Source organism: Dermochelys coriacea, chromosome 5 (genome assembly GCF_009764565.3).
Source record: "Dermochelys coriacea isolate rDerCor1 chromosome 5, rDerCor1.pri.v4, whole genome shotgun sequence".
Taxonomy (NCBI): Eukaryota; Metazoa; Chordata; order Testudines; family Dermochelyidae; genus Dermochelys; species Dermochelys coriacea.
Genome location: NC_050072.1, coordinates 38,095,674 through 38,117,385, shown reverse-complemented (window position 1 = coordinate 38,117,385; position 21,712 = coordinate 38,095,674). Strand labels below are relative to the sequence as shown.

Here is a 21,712-nt window from a genome sequence, read left to right as displayed (position 1 = left end):
TATATGACTGCTATTTACTGTAAATGCTTCTGTCCTCCACAATCTCCTATGACCCATTAGTGACTCATTCCAACTTTGGGAACTGAAAACGAGAATCAGCCAAAAAGATTACTATAAACAAGTCATATGTGTGAATTTTCCAAGTTTGAAGTTGTGAGGTGGTCCACAATATTTTTCCTCCCAGCCAAAACTCAGGTGACACGTTAATGTCACCAGCAAAATGAGATGGTGAAATATATTGGGTGAGTTGCCAGTTCCTATCAGGATGGGTTAATGGTTCTAAAGCAAATTATAGATTTATTCCATGGTGTGTGAATTAGTTATCAACAGTTTAAATCACTACTAATATAAGTCACACTGTAACATTCAGTGTCGTCAGCTGAAAAGATTGCTAGGCTCTTGCATGTTGTAGGAATTTCATTCTGCAAACTCAGCAAAGTATTCATGTAGTTTTATAGAAATCCTGTAAATATCTTTTAAAAAAAAAACTTGCAAAATCTTGCATGAACCCACAAACCTCACCACAGGAATTTAACATTCTCTAGATAATAAATGTAATTCTCTTCTTTACTAAGGCCTGATCTATACTAGAAAATTAGGTCAATTTAACTATGTCATTCATGGGCATGAAAAATCTACACCTCTGTGCAGCATAGTTAAGCCGACCTAAGTTCCCGTACAGAAAAGAATTCTTCCGTCAACCTAGCTACCACCTCCTGGGGAGGTGAATTACCTACTCTGACGGGAGAACCCCTCAGCATTCTACACTGAAGCTCACTGCTGTAGCATTTTAAGTGTAGACAAGCCCTAAATTGTAATTTTAAAGTAAATGTGTCCTCACTTAAATCGAGAGAATAATATTCAGTAAAATATAGTATTTTCAGATACAATAGCAGCAGGCATAATTTTTTTAAAGAGCTCTTTAAATATATTCCTTCCCTGACACAGCTTTTGTATTTTTAGCAAAGATACAGAAAAAATTTTCCTATTGTATTTAAGGACTATCTTTAGCTAACTCTCGAACCAGACTTAACATAGCAAAATAAGAACACTGGCTAGAAACTTACCTTTTTAATGATCATTCTTACAATTCACTGCAATGAGAGTTTCATGAATGCAGGTTTCATCCAATACACAGTAAAATATATGTTGGTTGTTAATGTAGTACCTTCCATGTCATGGATTAGATCAGTGGTTTTCAAACTGGGTTTACAGTACTGGGTCGCAGTGGCTCTGGTCAGCACCACCGACCGGGTCGTTAAAAGTCCCATCAGCGGTGCTGTGTGGCTAAGGCAGGCTAGTCCCTACCTGTTCCGACACCGCGCTGTGCCCCAGAAGCATCCAGCAGCAGGTCCAGCTCCTAGATGGGGGGCTATGGGACTCCGCACTCTGCCCCTGCCTTGAGCACCAGCTCTGCACTCCCATTGGCCGGGAACTGGCAAATGGGAGCTGGGCAGCGGTGCCTGAGGGTGAGAGCCACGCGGAGCTGCTTGCGCACCACCTGGGAGCTGGACCTGCTGCTGGCCGCTTCCAGGGCGCAGCGTGGTCCTCTGTGCCAGGACAGGCGGGAAGCCTGCCTCTGCACCCCGGCTGCACTGGTGACTGGGAGCCATCGGAAAAAAGCCTGCAGCCCCAATCCCATGCCCCAATCCCCTGTCCAGCCCTGAGCCCCTCCTCAAGCCCGGAGCCCCCACCTGCACCCCAAACCCTTCATCCCCAGCCCCACCCCACAGCCTGCAGCCCCAACCCAGAGCCCTCTCCCACCCCCGAACCCCTAATTCCTGGCCCCATGCTGCAGCCCTAACCCCCCCCCCCGCACCTGAACCCTCTGCCCCAGCCCTGAGCCCTTCCCACGCTGCAAACCCCTCATCCCCAGCTCCACTAGGTCACAGGCATCAACAAGTTTCAACTGAGTTGTCAGAAAAAATGTTTAAAAACCACTGGTTTAGATCACCTCCTCCCTCAACAGTAGGTTAAGAGGCAGAGAATTTCCTGCTGGCTCTGTGAACTGTAACATCTGTCCCTGGTATTAAGCATCCAAAGTTGCCCCACAGACTCTTAAAAAGAATCATATTGGATGGCCACTGAAAAGGTGTTGGAGCCCCTGACTATTAAACTTTTCTCAGCCTTGTTTATGGGGCTGATGAAGAAAAATGTGAATCCTTGGCCCTGCATAATTCTCCACCCTTGGACTGCCTGGTCCCAACCCCTTCCGCATCCCCAGATTTCTAAGAGCATTCTGCAGAGTCCCTGAAAATTAGAGTGTGCCACAGATAAGCCGTAAAAGCAGAACAGGAGAAATCTGTCAGAAAATGCATTCACATCTCAGGGCAATAACCTGTGCCCATTTAATCCAAACAAAAAGTTTAAGGAAATTGGGTCTGGGGATTATTCATAGCACTCTTCTGTAACTTTTAAGACCAAAGTTTTATTACATCATTTTCACCATATTTAATTTGAAAAATCAGCAAAAGATATGTTTAATTTGTAAATTTGGTACCAGATAGGTGGCAGCAGTGCTCATCTGCAGAAGCTGACTAAGAGTGTGAAAACAATACAACATAGGTGGCCAGCTGCTTTCATACTAAGTAAAAAGCACTTCTCTAACGTATAACTCAAAGTGCTCTATAGTAGGTTAGCTCGGTCCTATGACAATGTTTCTTCATATTGTAGATTTTTTCCTCAAATACCTTTTTGGAGCCATTTTAATACTCTGCAGAGGCTATAGTAGCCAACCTGTGTTTCCAAAGGTAAAATATTTTATAGACAATTTCCCTATATAAGCCCAGAAAAGTAAGGCACATTGGATTGTGTGTCTGTTTGTGTAAGACAATATTTTTCAGTAATTTACTCATTCAAATCTTGTTACATTTTTGAAATATATAATAAAATGTCATTGTATAATATTCTCCTTATCAATATACTGTACATTGTGCCAGAGGTATGTAGTAACTGTAACTGTTTGCTATATTTCTATTAAAAAGAAAAGGAGGACTTGTGGCACCTTAGAGACTAACAAATTTATTTGAGCATAAGCTTTCGTGAGCTACAGCTCACTTTATCTTTTGTATGCTGTAGCTCACGAAAGCTTATGGTCAAATAAATTTGTTAGTCTCTAAGATGCCATAAGTCCTCCTTTTCTTTTTGCGGATACAGACTAACACGGCTACTACTCGGAAACTTATATTTCTATTGCATTCCAGTTCTCCTGTAAGGAGATCTGTTAATTTCATTTTGTGTGTGTGTGTGTGATTTTTCTAGGGTTTGATTCCCTTTCAAGCACTTAGCACTGCTGAGATTGCTTTCTAGCATCATCATTCAGTGGGGTAAAAACCACTTCAGCCAAAAGCTCCCTCATGACTATTGTCAGTCAGCATCTTCCAATGAATCAGCAGTATGGGCTAAGATTGAATGCTGTACCTCATTCATCTTGTCTTTAGGCATATCACCATTGTCATGTTAGAAAATTGTCCCTTCTTATCATACAACAAAGACTCTGAAATTTGTCGCAGTAGTGCACAAGTTTTACACCAATCGGTGCAAATAATTTATTCATCTTTCTGAGTTTAATTGTTTGCCTAGTGGCATATGCACGCATATTTCATTTAGAGTTCTGAGTCAGCTCATTGACATGCATCACTTTTTAACTAATCACTTCTTTTCTGTGAGGTATAACTGTAATTAATTACATTAATCTGGTATGACACTAGAAAGAAAAGTCGAATAGCTACAGCAAGAATTTCATGACTACAGTGCCTTTGTTCTGCTTTCTGCATGGAAGCTTTATGTGTATTCAGAATTATAAGATTGTAGGTTGGCTTGTGACTTGTTCCATCTTAATAATAGGTGATTTTTGACGTTTTGAGTTAGCAGACTGATCTATGGCCAAGCAGGAATTGATCTGTTTTTAAATTCAGATGGCATCAAAAGAAAAAGCATTTTCATTGCTACAGATGGTCACATATGTTTAAGAATCCTGGACGCTTTATTCTTCTTGTTTTCTTTACTCATAATATTCAGATGTGTTCCTTTCCCACATAGAAAGTTAAAGAGACTGGACAAATGACATGCAGTATGTGTGTATAGAATACCTACTGTACCTTTTTTTTGGATAGGTTCAATGTTCCCTCTGAATAGAGCTGGCAAATGATACTGACAATAAAAAAAAGTTAAGCTAATCAGTCTTTTTTTTTCTTTTTTGAGTGGAGCTAATGCTAAATGCAGGAATGCCATTATTAAATACAATTTAGCATACAAAAGAAGAAATATCCTGTTCCCAGGAGATTCACCCATGTTAACCAATCAGAAATTAGCATACAGCATGTCTTTATCCCCTGCATTTATATCTTTTAGGATGAAATACAATTGGCTCTTAGTTGGGGTTTGTGGGAGGGATTACTTGACACTGTTCGTGACTTTCCCTGGGGTCCTTATTTGGTAGCTGTTGATAGAACCAGTCTTTCCAGCAGCTGAGCATCTTGACATACATTATTCATGAAGTCCTGGTGTTCAGGAAATATGCAGATCCCTAGCTGTTTAGATATTTCTTCAACTCATCCAATCTGTCTCTTCAAGCTAGTCCTTGAACGTCTGGAGTTTTACAAATGGCATTTATGCAGTCAGAAGATCGCACAATTGGATTTCACGTCTGAATACCTCATATCTACCTAATTGCAGGGAACCTTCAGATGAGAAAAAGTAACTAAATAATAATAACAACCTTTTTTCTGGAGCATCTTTTACAGTATCAGATAGAGAAGAACTAAATATTTTTAGTTAAACTGGTAGTATAAAAAATCAAAAATGCCTGAAGCAAACTATTTACTCTCAGTTTCTTGGGGCTACATAAAGGTAGGATTTTGTTTTATCTTTTAAGAATTTTGATTTGCAATGTATGAATAATGGATAGTATGTTTGTTTGGGGGTAATATGAGGGTGAGTAATATGATTGTGAAGATGAGAATCAGAAAAGAGAGCCCCCTTTGAGCAATAATAGTGCACCACACTGTATACATTCTTTCCCAGAAGGTATATTTGTCTATTTAAAAATATTATTAATATATAATAAAAAGTAGGTGATAAAGGCATAGTCCTTATTTAGACCAAACACATGGTGTGTATCTGCCTATGTAAAGTTAAAAGAAAATCAGTAGAATTATTTTAAAAAAAAATATTTTAACAGAATCATGGTACAAAAATAGCCTTTTTCAGACAGGAAAAAGCTGTTCCAGAAAATAAAGTTGAAATACTGTACCATATGCTAAGGAATGTGTGATTTAAAGTGAATAGGTTGAAAATAATGGGTGAATATATGACTCATACTGTTCTTTATTAGCTGAATAACTGCAATTATGAATGGTATGTTTAAGTAGCATTTTCTGGTTACCTGTGTGAGAGCAAGAGAGAGATCTTATTGATTAAGGTTTTCTTTAAAGCACAAAGAGACTGAAAATTGTCTTCTCTGAGTATTGAACTATATTGAATGTAGAGCAACTTCAAATTAGTTTTAACCTGTAATACTGCTAGCAAATCAAATATAAAGCAGCTTATCTCCTATGGAAAGCTTTGCATTGATGAATTAAAACAGTATGCTAATTAGCACACAGTGCAGAATCAACTTAGTAAAAAATCATATTTGGGCTTTATTTGTCTTCTAGTTATGTGGCTGCATATGCATTTAAAAAATCTGAATTGCCTTACTAATTTTGTTCATGGAGTATGTATTAAAATATAACTTCATCATCAGACGTTTAACATGCAATAGCTGTTCCAGATCATAGTGTTTTAAATAAAATTGTTATTGTGTATTCATTCTAAACTAAACAGTCCAGTATAGGAACCAAATTATTTTGCTAAATATAATGCAGACATTTTCACTTAGGACAGGATTTTTTATGCTCGGTTGTATTAATACTAAGAGAATCACAGCTTTGTCTTAGAATCTGAAAAATGAGAAATGGAAAATCCCTGTTACGTCATTGTATCTACTCTCTGCTAATGCAGAATTGTTACAGTATATTCTCAAATATTTTGTTCAGTCATCTGTGAAGAGAATGTTTTCCATTATGCCAGTTAGCTGGATTCTCTTATCATTTATCAAAATCTAAATTGAAATTATTTTCCATTCTCCTGAATACATATAAATGTTAAGTATTTTAAAACATTCTTTCAGAAATATTTCCTAAAACACAGGTGTTCAACCAGTTTTCCATCTCTCTGCTGAAGTCTTTAAAATGGGTTGATCTTTTGCTAATTGAATTTTAGTAGGCAATATAGCAGCCTTATCTGATTAGACATGATGAAATATGTCTTCTGTGCATGGTAACGTCATACAGTGTGCATAGACAATGGTTTTAGCTAAGAAGCTGAATAAGTATTTGAAAAGAATTTTGGTATATTATATTTAGAAATACTTTGCAGAATGTATGTATTTTGGGGAAATCTTCCAGCCATAAAGATGTGATCTTGTCTTCTGACAATAAATATTTATAGAATTTAGGACATTTCTGAAATTCTAAAGAAGAAAAGAATGTCCTGGATACAGTGAACCATAACACATTTAAAACTGTTACTGGATAATTGCTTTACATATTTCTGTAGTTTTGGAAAGTGCCTCATATTTTGTTAAAATATTTTTGAGAAAATTGATTGTCCCTATGGAATATTCCTACATGGTTTACCAAGAGCATCTTTCTTTACACCAATAAATGTCATTTATCTCAGAGCTGAGATATATACAATATATTTCCATTTAGCAAGCTTGTACGTAAAACCTTAAGCATGACCTTGGGGTTTATTAAACACTGTGGGCTCAAACATTAAATCTTCAATCAGGCAAGACTCCTATTGAAAGGTAGTTTTGCATTAGTAAAGAGTAACTAAGGACTGAGAATTAGCCAGTAGGGCTGGTCGATATTAAATAGCTTTTCTGTCACATCTGGGGGGTTTTTAGAATGTAAAGATTTACAAATACACTACAGAAAATTAATTTATTTTATTTTAGTTCTAGAACTATCTTTTTAATTGTTTTAATCAATGTTCCACAATGACTTTGTCCATGAAAGCACAGAGACTGACGGATTGGAAAGGCTATGGCCAGTTTGTCCAAAACTACCTGTTTCCAATAGCCACAAATTCTCTGTTGGTGCAGGAGGGTGCAGTAGACTGCAGCCATTAATACAGCCCTTGAGCTGCAGCAGAATGGCAGGGTATATGCCCCCCGTATTTATTGTGGGCGGGATTCAGTGTATTCAAACACATACACATCTTCCTGCAAGAAGCCCATTTACTAAAGCTTTGTGCTGAGGACAAGATTATCACAAAAAGATTATCACAAAAACTATCAGGAAGTTTTTAAATTTTAACCAGAAAAAGCTGTAGATATAAAATTAAACACACAAGCCAAATGATTTTATTACCATAAATTTACTGTGAACCTAATTACCATCCTTGAGACTTCAAGGTTCAACCCACTGTAAATATAACCCCAGAGAAATGTTACATGCATGTAATGAGTGTTGACTGAAAACATTAATACTGCAAGAAATTGTCAACATTCTCCAAAGAACCATTGCAAAGTGTTCTGCACAGAGTACTAGAAAAATACCATTTGTATTTTATCTCCTCTAACAAAATAATGTTTGAATAAATTCTGAATAAAATAAACATAGACACAAATGAAAATTCAGTGGAATTTGGAATATGTATTCTAGACTTCAGCCCAAAACAAATTGAAATGACTAGGAAGCCTCTAACCCAATTTATAAGACCACTCACTGTTTAGAGATAACCGCAGTATTGAGGAAAAAGCCCCAGTCCTGCAAATATTTGTGTATGTGCTTTACTTTAAGCACGTGAGTAGTCCCATTGAATTTTATAGGCCTGCTTACATGTTTAAAGTTAGGCAGATGTACAGATTTTTGCAGAATATATTCCAAAATAAGCAGTGCTATTGTACTGTAACACTTTTGTAGGCTGGAGCTAGATATTTAGCATTACTTGAATATAGGTTTCAGAGTAGCAGCTGTGTTAGTCTGTATTCGCAAAAAGAAAAGGAGTACTTGTGGCACCTTAGAGACTAATAAATTTATTTGAGCTTAAGCTTTCGTGAGCTACAGCTCACTTCATCGGATGCATCCAATGAAGTGAGCTGTAGCTCACGAAAGCTTATGCTCAAATAAATTTGTTAGTCTCTAAGGTGCCACAAGTACTCCTTTTCTTTTTACTTGAATATAGTGTCTATGCTATAGCTTTCTATAGTTATAGTAATAGTAAAAGAAAAGGGAAAAAAGGTCTCATAGAAACATGGCACAATTGAAACCAGAGTTTCTGCTGTCTTCAGAGATTTTTCAGTAATTGAATTATTAAACCCTGTTGATGTGACATCAATCTCCATTGTGAAAACCTTTGTTCCTTAGGCTGAGATGACAGTATAATAGCTACACTGTATGTTGTAGATGTATTTTAGGAGCAATAGATTTTGCATATTACGAATTTAAAAATTATTTTAAAATGTGCAGTAGTTGGTTTGGGGTTTTTTTAAAATACAACTTTTTAACCATTTTAACATTATCTAAAATTAATAACAATAATTATTCCAAATTTTGTTTGGCTTTTATTTATGCCATTTTGAAACCCTAGAGTTTTCTAAAAGCGGTTTTATTTCTTTGATCATGTATGTGCCATGTCTCAAAACGTAAAAGCACTTCTTAGCTGATCAATATTACTATTTCTGTAACTTACAAATCATCAGGGTATAGACATTTTAAGCAAGTTTCATACACTTAGAGAGGCTTTTACTGGCAGGCTGTGAAATGTATACTGTGCTGACCCACAGCCGTGTCAAGAACCTATGTGATTTAAGCTAAGATCTTGCAGTGGGCCACATGAGTGCCAAGTACAGTTTCATTCTAAAACAACAATGCATGAATGAACAAACGTGCTGTGAGTTGATGCTGCAGGGCAACATATTCTGCTTGTCTTTTGAAGTGCACTCTTGGCCTCAGTTGAAGTCAATGAGAGCCCGGTGAACCCAGCAGAAGAGGACATGGCCCAAATTGTTGTGTCTATTATTTATTATTATTATTATTAATAATTATTTTATTTGTATTTCTGAGTAATGTTTCTTGAAAGAACAGAATACTGTGTGTGAGAATTTCTGAATTAAAGAGTGTCAAATAATAAACAACTGTAGTAAACCAGCAGACGACGACGACAACAACAACAAAAAATCTGGACTATTTCATCACTAACCCAATCCTCCATTAGAAACTCAAACACATGAATATCTATATGTTCCTGAGTGTTGTCTGCCTAATAACAACAGCATCATTGTTCTCTTTCACTGGCAGCATATCTTATTTCAAAGACTAACTTTATAAAGGACTTCAACAGACCATACATGTTAGTACTGATAAAGTCACTTAGCTTTGTCCTATATAATTCAAAAAGAAAATTGAAGCAATGTTAACCACTGTCTAGATGTTTTTAAAATGAAGTTAGCACATCATATCAAAACTATTGTTGTTTGTGCACCTTTTTAGTATGGGAGATAAACTGAAGGATAGATTTCAGATTTATATTTCCAGTCTGGTTGAAAGCCAAGGCTGAAATCCTGGATTTTACTCCAAATATTGTGTTAGTGACCTTTTTGTTTGTTTTGCCGAGGACTGGAGTTGGTAGGAGCCTTATTTTAATATTAGTATCCCTATTATCCAATAGCAGGAAAGTAGAAAGCATTGACCAATATATTTGTACAATTTCATACTGTGTGGCAGTCTAGATTAAATTATATTGTTTAAAATGACCTGTGCATATGATGGGCAGATGAGAGACCAAGGATCTGTATCAGGCCAGTTCCTGTGAAATTGAGTGTAGACTTTTTAAGCAGTTGGCATGGTCAGCAAAAATTCCAGGACAATCTTTCCTAGATGATAAAGAGTACCATTAATGAATGTTACATCTACAAAAATGAAAAACAGAATTGTGTCTAGGTGTATACATCCAGGAAGGAAAGCAACTATTGTGAATGGTAACTGGACTTAAGTGCATTATTAAAGAAAGAGAGAATTTAATCTTAAAATACCCTAAAGGTAAAATGTATTAGGCTGTGGAATAATCTACCAAAGGAAGTGGTATATCTTTAGACTGGAGAGACAAACTTTCCTAGGCTGTTGAATCAAAATTTTCAAATTTGGGTGCCAAAAGTTAGGTGCCTAAATACATATTAGGAACTTCAATAAAGGTAGCATGTACATTTCAACAACTGAACTTCCCTAGATATTAGTAGATTGGGTGTAAGTGGTTCTAATGGAGTTTTTAGGTTATGTCTCCACAACGAGCAGCACAGCTTCAGTGCTGCCGCTACACTTCTGTAGCACTTGTAGTGTGGATATTTCCTACATCAACAGAAGGGGTTTTTCCATCAATGTAGTAATCTACCTCCCTGAGTGGTGGTAGCTAGGTCAATGGAAGAATGTCTCCATCTACCTAGCCACGTCTACACCGGGGGTTTGGGTTGGGTTAACTATGATGCTCAGAGGTGTGAATTCCCCTCCGTGAGCGACATAGCTAGGCCAATCTAAATTTTAAGTCTAGACAGGGCGTAAGTTAACATGAAGATGTCTAGTGCAAGGACATATAACTCACACACACACTTGCCAACTCTTGCAATTTCATTAAGAGTCTTCTGATGGTGTTTTATTTAAAGCTCTAGCTCCTGGACTCAAAGCTCAAAGTGAGTATTTGAGAAACTCAGCTTACTTTTTTTTAAATGATGGTTTCTATCCCTCATGGTGCACTCTAAAGGCTCAAAAACCACAAGGCAAATAAAACCCCCAATTTTTATAAAATCTTCATGATTTTTAAGCCAATCACTTGATTTTTGGGCCCCAACTCATGATTTTTTGACATTTAAACATAGTAACACTGTAGCTCTGAATTAGATTTTAAAAGCCCAGTGATTTCTTATGTTGTTGTGTATTGCCATGTAGCTTGTAAAATCCATAAATCTGCCTATGTAATATGTTTCTAATTTTTAGAAGTGTGTAAATAGTATGTTCCACTGTAGTATATCCAAGATCAAACCTGAGCATTTGGCTTGTGACAGAGAGAGAATTCAGTCTTCGTAGAGAGAGCTTCCTGGGCTGATCATATGTCAAGATGGAAGCAAAGATGGTAGAGATAGCAAATGCTGTGGTAACTGATTGTTATACAATTGCATTTTCAAATAGATAAATTTACATGGTATATGAAGAACACTATCATAATGTCAATGGCTTACAAATAGAATTGTAAAATATTTAATAATATTCACTGTGCAAAGCATCCTTGAAGAAAGGGCTTCAATGACATCATGGGAAGAGCTAATTTTTTCAGCCTGCTTTTCCACCTAAATGACAGAAAAAGAATAGGATTAATTATCAATTTTCAGCATGGCATAATGTTTACAGTGGGGTACCTTAGAGACATGTTCTGGGGCCAGCATTATTTAATATTAGGATGATATGGAAAAGGAGGTGAAGAACAGTGAGATAGGAAATATTTGCAACTAATTAATACACATTATTTGAGTTAGTCAAGACTAGAAAATATTGCGAGATGTTTCAGGGTAACCTAACAAAATTAAGTGAAAGGGTAACACAATAACTGATGAAATTCAGTGCTGACAAACTTATGTTAATGTATATTGGCATAAGTAACTTGAATTGTTGAATAGTATTTACTATTCCTCATAATACAAGGACAGGGAAATGTTCAATTACATTCAAAGGCAACAAATGTAAAGCTTTTTTTCACAATGTGTGATTAACCTGTGGAACTGACTGCCACAAGATATCCTCAAGGCTGAGAGTTTGGTAGGATTCATGAAAGGATTACACATTGATATGGATAATGAGAATAACCAGTTACATAAATAGGATACATATATATGTGAACCACTAGCTGCTGGGGGCAGTAAGGAGTAAACTTCATCTGTGAGCAAGTTATTTTTCTGAAGCCTCTGCTACTACCCCCTATCAGAGGTATGATACTGGACTAGTTGATCATTGATCTGATCCAGTGGACAATTCCTATTTTCCTTTGTTTCAAAAGAAAATCAAACAAAAACCACTTCCATATGGATAGTCTTTGTTATGGGTTTGGAGTAAATAAGAGATACTAACATGTTTGATCCTGCCTACAAAGATATTTGAGCTTCTGAGTTATTTAAAAAAAACCTAGAGAAAATTGCAAAATGTATGGCAACAAACCATATGGAGAGAGTGAGTGTATGTGTATGATAAGGAGAGCTATAGTACAGAATCATTCAAAAATGATGGTTTCCCATTCCTTAGCACAACTAAAGAGTGTTCCTTTGTGTATACATAGAATATAACTTAGTTATTTCTCTCCAAATTTAAAATTCAGAAGACTGAAATAGCAAAAATAGTAGTTTATATTCATGTGTGCACATGCTTGCAGTTAGAGTTTTCAGTAGCTCACATGGTCCCAATGTCTCTGACACCAAATCTCTGGGGAATATCTATTTTTAAATTCCGTCTTCTAACCATGGAGAAGTTCCGAAGTAAAGCAATATTATTTTGTGTTATTATTTTCACAATTCATCTCTCAGTTTACTGTATCTTCTGAATATAATGTATTTATTTATTATAAATCAATAACATTTTCTCATTCTAAGTTAACCGTTTCTTGACCATTAACATGCTTTTTTTTTCCTTTTTTCTTTTTTTTTCCAGTTTAAAAGAATGCTCAACAGGGAGTTGACCCACTTATCTGAAATGAGCCGATCAGGCAATCAGGTCTCAGAATATATCTCAAACACATTCTTAGGTAAGAATATATTATGGGAGTGATTTTGTTTCTTTAGTAGTTATGCATTTTATAAACTACATCGTTCAGTATTTGGACAGAGAGCTCATTATAAACTGATAAAATTAGCTCTCTGCATAAATTGTTGCATATATACATTTTGTGTTGCTGCTTTACTCAGAAAGTTGTTGAGTACTGTAGCAAAGTGTTCTGGTTAAAGACCTATTCCTATGTATTCGCATGAACTGTTATGGTTAACATGAAATAATCTTGTCTATTACCAGCATAATTGCGGAGAGATTAATATAGTGAATTGTTTGATAGATTTAAAGATTATCCTTGCACCCAGTTCTCATTTTGCCCGGTACAGAAGTTATACAGTTATACTATAAAGGCATCTTGATCTGATGAAAGTACACAGCTAAAAATAATCTCATTGAATCTCTCAGCACATGGTGGAGGTGCATTGGCATTCCCCCTCTGCAGATAGAGAGGGTGATAAACATGACTTTAGCAGATTTCTGCTAGGAGAATAACTTCAGCCAAGGAGCTTGTGGTGTGGCTTGGTAACCCTGACACTGTATTAGCAGGTATGAAGATAATAATTGAACAGTCCTCTCAAGTCCCACCTGTGTGATTTTGTAAAGAAAAAAGTTTTTTTGCTATTTTAAAATAAATAAAAACAATATTCTATATTTGTATATATTGAAGATAGACATAGAATATGCTAATTTAAACATGGCTGGAAGACAAGCGTACACTTAGACTGTTTGTTTGTGAATATAGGTAGGGACACATGGGTATGTCTATTTTAGGATTAAAGGGGATTAAAATGTATGTTAAAATATAGCGTGAATGTGCGTGTGTGTTTAAACAAATTTTATCCAAGTCTACAATACCCTAAATGAATTGGTTAAAGTGGTGTCCATTTTATTTATTCACTGTTTCAGTAGAATGCCCAGGTTCACCTGCACAGTAAAGTTTACCTGCCTGTTTGAGAAGTGAAACTGTATTGTATACTTTCAGTAATATTTAGAGGCTCAGGATAAGGCTGCCTGAGGAGATGACCCACTTAGAAGGTGCCTCTCACATCCTCTGACTGAAAAGGCTGAGCTATCAGCATCTTTGCATGTTTTCACGTGAAAAATTAAGACTCATTTTGACAGGAAAAAGAAAATGCAGCTGTCAGCCTTTCACATGTGACCTGCATCTTTCAAGCAGAATAAACTCTGGAGAGACAAACACTTAGAATCTACTGAGAATTAATATTGTCTTTCTGTGGCTGGCATGCAAATAAAACACAATATATTAATAAATAAAGGAAATGCAAATGTAAGAGGTTGCAACACGGTTACCTCAGTTACAGAACTCTCCTTAAGTACATTATAATTAGAACATGCATATAAATATATAGATTCAGAACAACGATGTGTGGAATGTTCTTACAGAAAATTTAAATGAATGTATGTCTTGTTAACCAAATTCTTCATTTTTCCCCATCTGCTGAGCATTTAAAGACCTACTAACATTTGAAAGCTAGGAACCTTTAGTGAGAAAGATAAGGTTTTACTGTTTTGCTTTGAAATATAGGCGCTTCACTCTAATCAGTGACACATGCCTTGAATCCAATTATTAATAATTACAACTATATATATATATTTCCCTCTTGGTAGAGAATCAAGGCTCCTACAGTGTATATTCATACATAAACAGTGTGATTAACCAGTGCTCTTCTAGACAGATAATGTAATAGAACCGAGCAGCCAGTATAAAATAATCTGCTGTAAAAACCATATCAATATGGGAAATTATCTTATTTTAAACATACAAAAGGTGTTCAGCACTCATAGCATTAGCTGCCCATATTTAACAAAACATGAGGAAATCCCATGGAATTCCATAGCAGATCTCAAATCTTTCAGACAGACACTTCCTTTCACTTGACCTAATCTGACAACTCAGTTTATAATCCTCCCCGTTGATGGATCTAAACTTTGTGCATATGACTGAAACCATAAACATCAAGGTATGCACACAAGTCACTGCTCTTCAGCTGTTGTCTCTTTGCACCAGTCAAGAACTCTCCTCCTCCCCTGCTTTTCTAATTGGTCAGAGAGTGGGGTGGGGAGAGGGAATTATGCTTCAGGCTAAAAACTTGGTGACATTTTTACATTCTCATCTTTGCTATGATCTGTTCAGAATTCTCTGCATTTTCCAGTAGTTGCAAACTCCTGAAAAGTAGACAATAACAAATGAAGAAGCAAACACAGTAATCCAGAAATGCCACTGCATTCCCTATGCAGTTTCAGTCTCTCCATTAAAGATGACCAGGGCAGGAGAGGAAAAGATGTTTGTACTTTTGTTTTTTTGTAGGATATATATGTAAACATATAGACGGTCAAAAGGTTGGTTGGCTTGTTTAGAAGTGTACTTTTAATGATTTTCCCTGATTATTTGTTTCCCTGATTATATATGTTAGACGTATCAGTCCTTGATTTTCCTGGTTTTGCTGGAGGACTCCTTGAAGGACTGGAGAACACATAGTGGTATTACATCACAAAAGATAAGCTTGAGAAATTGAGAAGGACACTTTTTTTTATCAAACTTTTTAAAACTCTTTGCTTAGTTGTTGTTTTTTGTTCATTTGGTTTTTGGGCGGGTTATTTGTTTTGTTTAAAAATTAGGAGAAAAGCCATCTATTGCAATAGATTTCACATGTACGCACCCTGTCTCTTCAGCTGAGGGGTGAAAGGGCATATTCTTCAGTTCACCAGTTCTCCATCAAAAACTGGAAAGATCGGGACTTGCTATCCTTCTTATTTCTAAGGTTAGAAAAAAAGAAAAATGCTTTTTAAAATATTTTTATGCCTCCTGTTATATATCATAAGGAAGGAAAAAGGGCAAAACCACTTTTTTCTCTCCATTGCAGGCCATCCCAGGTCACTTAGGCTAACTTCAGAACCTTTAACATTCAATAATATTCCATTGTTTCATAGCACAAAAAAAATGGCTTTTTTAAATGTGGGGGAGGAAGTTCAGAGACTACTTAATTAAATTTGTACATATGGGGAAAAAATACATTTAATATTTAACTCTTCCAGACTTTGTTGCTTTCCATCTGTTTGAAACAAGATAAAAACAGTTCAGAAGAACTTGTCCCAAATGAATTGCATGCAACGAAATCCAGACTCAAAGGGTATGTCTACATTGCAATAAAAATCCCATGGCACCGAGTCTCGGAGACAGGGCCAGCTGAGTCGGGCTCTTAGGTCTCGAGCTGCAGTGCTAACGATAGCAGTGTAGATGTTTGGGCTTGGCTGGAGCCTGGGCTGTGAGACCCACTCCCTCGCAGAGTCTCAGAATCCAGGCTCCAGCTCAAGCCAAACATCTCCACTGCAGTTTTCTAGCCCCGCAGCCCACGTCCTGAGTAAGCCGACCTGGGACAGCTGCAGCTGTGCCACAGGTCTTTTAATTGCAGTGTACCCTTTGGGGCTCATTCTCATTTACATGAAGGTCACTTTTCACTAGTCTGGATGTGTAAAGGGGGCCTTAAAGTGTATCTAAGTGTAATTTACCCTAACTTTAAACCCCCTTTACACTGCCAGAGCAACATAAAGTAGCCATCTGTAAATGAGAAGCAAGCCCTATGTATCTGGATCTTTGAGCTTTCCTGTTGGAAGTGTTTCTGCACATTTGCAGTGTGGTCGTTGTCAGAAAAGTGACTCTATAAAAATGGTACCTTCTTATTTAACACATCTCCTTCCTTTGCATCTTCAAGTCACATGTGCATATCTGACAAAAACAGTTTGCACTTTGGTTAACACGATAGAGCTAATTCATCGGAGAACAACAAACTACATTCGTTTGTATTTCACAGGCCATGAGCAAACTTGCAAGTTAAGTCCTGATTACAGATATCTTTATTACTGGTAATGATGTAAGCACCAGAAAGAACAGCTTGATTTTCAGATCCCAGTTTGAACTTCCAGGTGTGGCAATTTTTTAAGAAATAAAATCTATTGCATCATAAGTTAAGTAAGTAATTTCCCAAAGTTAGAAACAGAAGACATATGATACCTCACAATGTTATTTTTACAAAGTCACCCTTCAGAATATAACACTTCAGACAACAGACATTTCCAAAACTAAAGTGTGAACCAAAGAAAAAACAAGCAATATTTTGACAAGGGCTTGAAAAATATTATAATTTTCTTGGGCTGTGCACATGAGGATGAGAGATGGTAATGTTTTAGCCTGAAGCCAGTATTTAAGGGTAAAATCTATGAATGCTCTTCTTGCCATAATCTGTTCAAACTATTTGTTGTATTTATGTTATATAACTTCTAGAGCTGGTCAGAAATTTTCTGGAATAGAGTGTTTTTTTCTGTCAGAAAATGCCATTTTGTTGAAATGTTGTATTCCTGCAGAAACGTTCTTTGAGAACCCATTGATTATAATGAAATTCTAACAGAAACCAGGCAGATTTTGGTTGGTTCTGCCTGCTTCGTTTCCTGCCAGCTCACCCTCCAGCCCCTTGGCAGCCTGCTAGTGCTTGCAACCGCCTTTCCAGAATCCCTGGCTCCGGGGAAGCCTGCCACAAAGGCTGCCTCGGAGTGGGAGCTACCAGGACTTTCAGACTCTGGCAGTTCGGAAACCCTGGGAGCCCTGACTCCCTGCCTGCTGTTTCCAGAAGTTTGAAACAAAATTTTGGAATTCGCATTCTACAGGAAATACCTAAATTCATTTTTTTCATTCTGATTCTGAACTTCTTTATTATTATTATTTTGGAAGGTCCCATGGAATGACAATTTGAGTTTCTCGCCAGGTCTACTACTTTCTTTTTATGGAAAGGATTACCTCCCTATACATTGTTGGGCGAGGGGGGATGATGCAACCACAAATTACCCTCAATGTCTATTCAGAAATAATGAAACAACCTTCGGAATAGTGCAGTGCTTCATACAGTTGAACAAATTTTCTTTGTTCAGTTGTTGTTGTTGTTGTTGTTTTTAATTTCTGATAATTATTAGTCTCCACATTTAGCTTAAAAAAGGGTTATAGTGCACAAAACCAATCTTAACCACTAAGATCAACAAAAAATATATAATTTTTATAAGTATGGAAAATGCCCCTCAGAGTTATTTTTTTCTCCCCTTTCTTCAAAGACAAACAACATGAAGTGGAAATCCCTTCTCCAACACAGAAAGAGAAAGAGAAAAAGAAGAGGCCTATGTCCCAGATCAGTGGAGTGAAAAAACTGATGCACAGCTCTAGTTTAACTAATTCCAGTATCCCCAAATTCGGAGTTAAAACCGAACAAGAAGATGTTCTTGCCAAGGTAAGGAAGATTTAACCTGTTCTCTACCAAGATCTTAGAAACTTACCATGCAATTTAATGAAGTTTTGAGGTTGTCAAACAGACTTTAGTGTGCTATTCCATACTCTTTCCACAGCCTTTAATTTCAAGGGCTAATGCCAGATTCTGATCTCACTTAGGCAAGTATAAATCAGGAACACTGAAAAAACAAAGTGAGTGTATAGTAAACTTCTGTTCCAACAGGAGAGCAGTGGGAATTTTTTCTGCCTGAGGAGAACATAATGTAAAATAAACAAGCATTGTATGTGTATTAATAAGGTCCTTATGCATAAATCATCAGCAAAATAAAAAGCAAACTTTAATTTGAGCACTATCAGAGGGTTTAGTATATTATTTTCACAGTGGTTCAACTGGTTTGTTAGCTTGAATCTTCATGACTCTGCTATTGTAGCTATTTCAAACAAAAATAATTGGAAAATTAGTATTTGATTTAAGAGTTTCTGTTGCTTAATTTCATTCTAGGAACTAGAAGATGTGAACAAATGGGGCCTGCATGTTTTCAAAATAGCAGAACTATCTGGAAACAGACCTCTGACAGTCATCATGCATACCATTTTCCAGGTGGGCAAGATGGAAGCAGCACTAGTGCTCTTTATTCATCAGTCATTATGTTTCTTATAAACTTAATTGTTTTCCTCTTCCTTCTTCCAGGAACGGGATTTGTTAAAAACATTTAAAATTCCAACAGACACTTTAATAACTTACTTGATGACCCTGGAAGACCATTACCATGCAGATGTGGCATATCACAACAACATACATGCTGCAGATGTCGTTCAGTCTACTCACGTACTGCTATCAACCCCAGCTTTGGAGGTAAATCCACACATCCATGGAAGAGCAGAGAGGGAAACATACATATGTGAAATATCAAAAAACTCTTCTAAGCTAAACATAAATTATCCCAATGTCTGTAAGATGTATAGTTTCATGAGACTTTCTCTTCTAAAGGAATTTAGTGAGGACCCAAGTTTATTTACTTGGCTAGTGCTAAATCAACCACATTCTTTTGGTAACCTGTTTTCATCATCTACTTTTAAACTACAGGTCATGTCCTGTCATTTCCCATGTGGCGTTCTCATTGAAACCAATGGGAATTATACAGGAAACGTGGTGACAGGATGTGTTTCCCTAAGTAATATAATACAGTGTTGTTTTTTTCACTGATACATTTTCTGTGCAGAAGGTTGCATTTATATTTTTCTGCTTCTCCGAACTGAATTTCTCTTACATTTACTTCAGTGTAACATTCAGTACTCAGGCAGTGCTAAACCCTTAGTAGTAGTAGTAGTAGATCCTTAATGGATTGTCTTATTTTGTTATAAAAAACCTTGAAATCCAGACTTTTTTTAAAATGAATCCTCTTTATATGAGCTGTTTAAAAGAGAGCTTAAGTCTCTGAGGTGAAAGGAAGCTAGAGAAACATTGGAATCTCTCTCCTCTTTTATTATAAAACTATGATTAAGCTTAATTTACATCTTACTTTGAAACTCAAAAGGATTTGCACCCACCTTGACCAGGTTTCCATTTTCGCCCTCTGGCTCATAGAGATCCCAATACTGTAAGGTGCTGAATGCCTCCTCCCTCCCTCGCCTTCTTCTTGAAGTGAATGAATTGGGAGAGCTCTAGGGATATCTGAGAGGTCTCTTTGCTCCTAAAAGAATGAGTCCTCTTGTAGAAGATTTCCCTCCTGGCAGGGAGGAGGTTCAGCTTCTTTTCATAAATGGAGCTGTATTACCACTCGCTTCAGTGGGCAGCCGCATTGATTATCAGTAGCGTTACTTAATCTGTCGCGTCAGTTATCCTTCAGAGTCTTGTTTTCAGCATAGTGCTTGAGCTAGTAAAATACCCATATCCCCCTGCATACTGTTGTTGACTGGTTTATTTTCATAATGGCTTCTAAAAGGAGAATAAGTACATTGTAGAATGTATACCTTGCAGCTTACAGTTATAATAAATCATATCCATTCTCTCTTAATATCATTTAGGAGGCAAGCTCCTTTTTAACATAACCAATACATATTATATGTTGATAATATAATATAAGCATGCTTCATGCAACATAAATATACTACCTGGGGTAACACCGTAGTGTATAATGATTAGTTAGGCCAAAATTTTCAGACTTGGGTAGGTGGTAAGATTTAGGCACCTCTCTATATTTAGTGATCTAAATACAAATGACCTTATTTATGAAGAGATGCTGAAAAACCCACAATTGTTTCGTTCTATTGAATTCAGTGGTGTTTTCAGTGCTCAGGACCTCTAAAAATACAGACACTTTTATGCAAGTGCCTGTCGATACCCAAATATGAAATGTCTTGTATATGTAATGGACTATTTTCCAAAACTTTGTGAGGATTATATTTAAATAACATTTTGAAGTTCCTGTTATATTTAAACTGTGTTGAAAGATGGTTTTATTTTGTTTTATTTTTTTGAAATACGAATTTTGAAGGAGAAAAAATCAATGCACTGTCCTTTTACTGAAAAGGCAGTTTCTTTGTTCAGTAATTGTTGTATGGTTTTTCAGGCAGTGTTCACGGATCTGGAGATTCTTGCAGCAATTTTTGCCAGTGCAATACATGATGTTGATCACCCTGGGGTTTCAAACCAATTTCTTATCAACACAAGTAAGTGTGGGTTGGTTTTTTTTTGTTTGTTTTTTTTTAATTTACAGTTTCTACTTGGTATCCTGTAAGATATGTGCATAGAAAATGAGAAGCACAAGCTTTTCTGCTTCATACCCTTCTCTTACCTTTTCTTAGAATATACACAAGTGCTCGTATTTTAATCTGACAGTCATTTTGCAAGGAATTTAACCCTAATCTGCCCATTGCACTAAATACTCAAAGAGGGCAGGAGTTACTAGGTGGATGAACTCTAGCACTGTCACCCACTAGGGGCAGAATGGTAGTTCTTCTCCTGAAATAAAGTGGAAGTTTTGTAAAGTTTCCATTCAATAAGAAAAAAAATGGGTAAGAGCAGAATAGAAGATTAATGGAAATAAAATATAAAGAAATGGAAAAAAGAAAGAAAACAATTAATATGAGTAGGGTCAGCCCTAGGTTTGTGCGGCTCTTTGCAAAATAGCATGTGCCGTGCCCATTCCTTTCTGTACATACCTGTGATAATTTCCTAGCTGCTGCGTCCTTATGGCATACATAGCTGCCTCCTGCCTGCAAAGTCTCTTAGGCTGTGGTAAAACCTCTCCTCTCCCTATTTCTGATGCTCCACAGCCTCTATTGATAGCCCCCTATATGAACAAAGAAGCATGAAGACGTGGAACAGCCTAACACCACCTCTGAATGTGAAGTCCAGTGTACCAGTGACATGATCTGCATTGCTCTGGTCTGTGCTGTAACATCACGAGAAGCCTCCTAGTTTTCTACCAAATATGAGCATGACTTTTATTTTTTTAAGGGCTAGATTGTGATACCTCTATTGAATAGAACCTAACTCCATGTGTAACCCCATTGATTTGAATGGAACTATTTGTGGAGTCAGATATTATACAACTTGCAT

General features: G+C 36.6%; 1 protein-coding gene across 7 annotated transcripts in view; it reads left to right on the top strand.

Annotated features, from left to right (window-relative positions):
- PDE4D (phosphodiesterase 4D) overlaps nucleotides 1-21,712 on the top strand; it is a 1,154,521-nt gene that overhangs the window by 1,122,957 nt on the left and 9,852 nt on the right. For 6 of the 7 annotated variants that reach the window (XM_043515458.1, XM_038401475.2, XM_038401476.2 and 3 more), the window contains 5 exons: nucleotides 12,738-12,831; nucleotides 17,976-18,148; nucleotides 18,650-18,748; nucleotides 18,839-19,003; nucleotides 20,721-20,820. In XM_043515458.1, the coding sequence (XP_043371393.1) occupies nucleotides 12,738-12,831; nucleotides 17,976-18,148; nucleotides 18,650-18,748; nucleotides 18,839-19,003; nucleotides 20,721-20,820 (631 nt within the window). Of the gene's footprint in view, nucleotides 1-4,402; nucleotides 4,852-12,737; nucleotides 12,832-17,975; nucleotides 18,149-18,649; nucleotides 18,749-18,838; nucleotides 19,004-20,720; nucleotides 20,821-21,712 lie in introns of those variants that run through there. The other variant, XM_043515459.1, reaches the window with a different exon arrangement.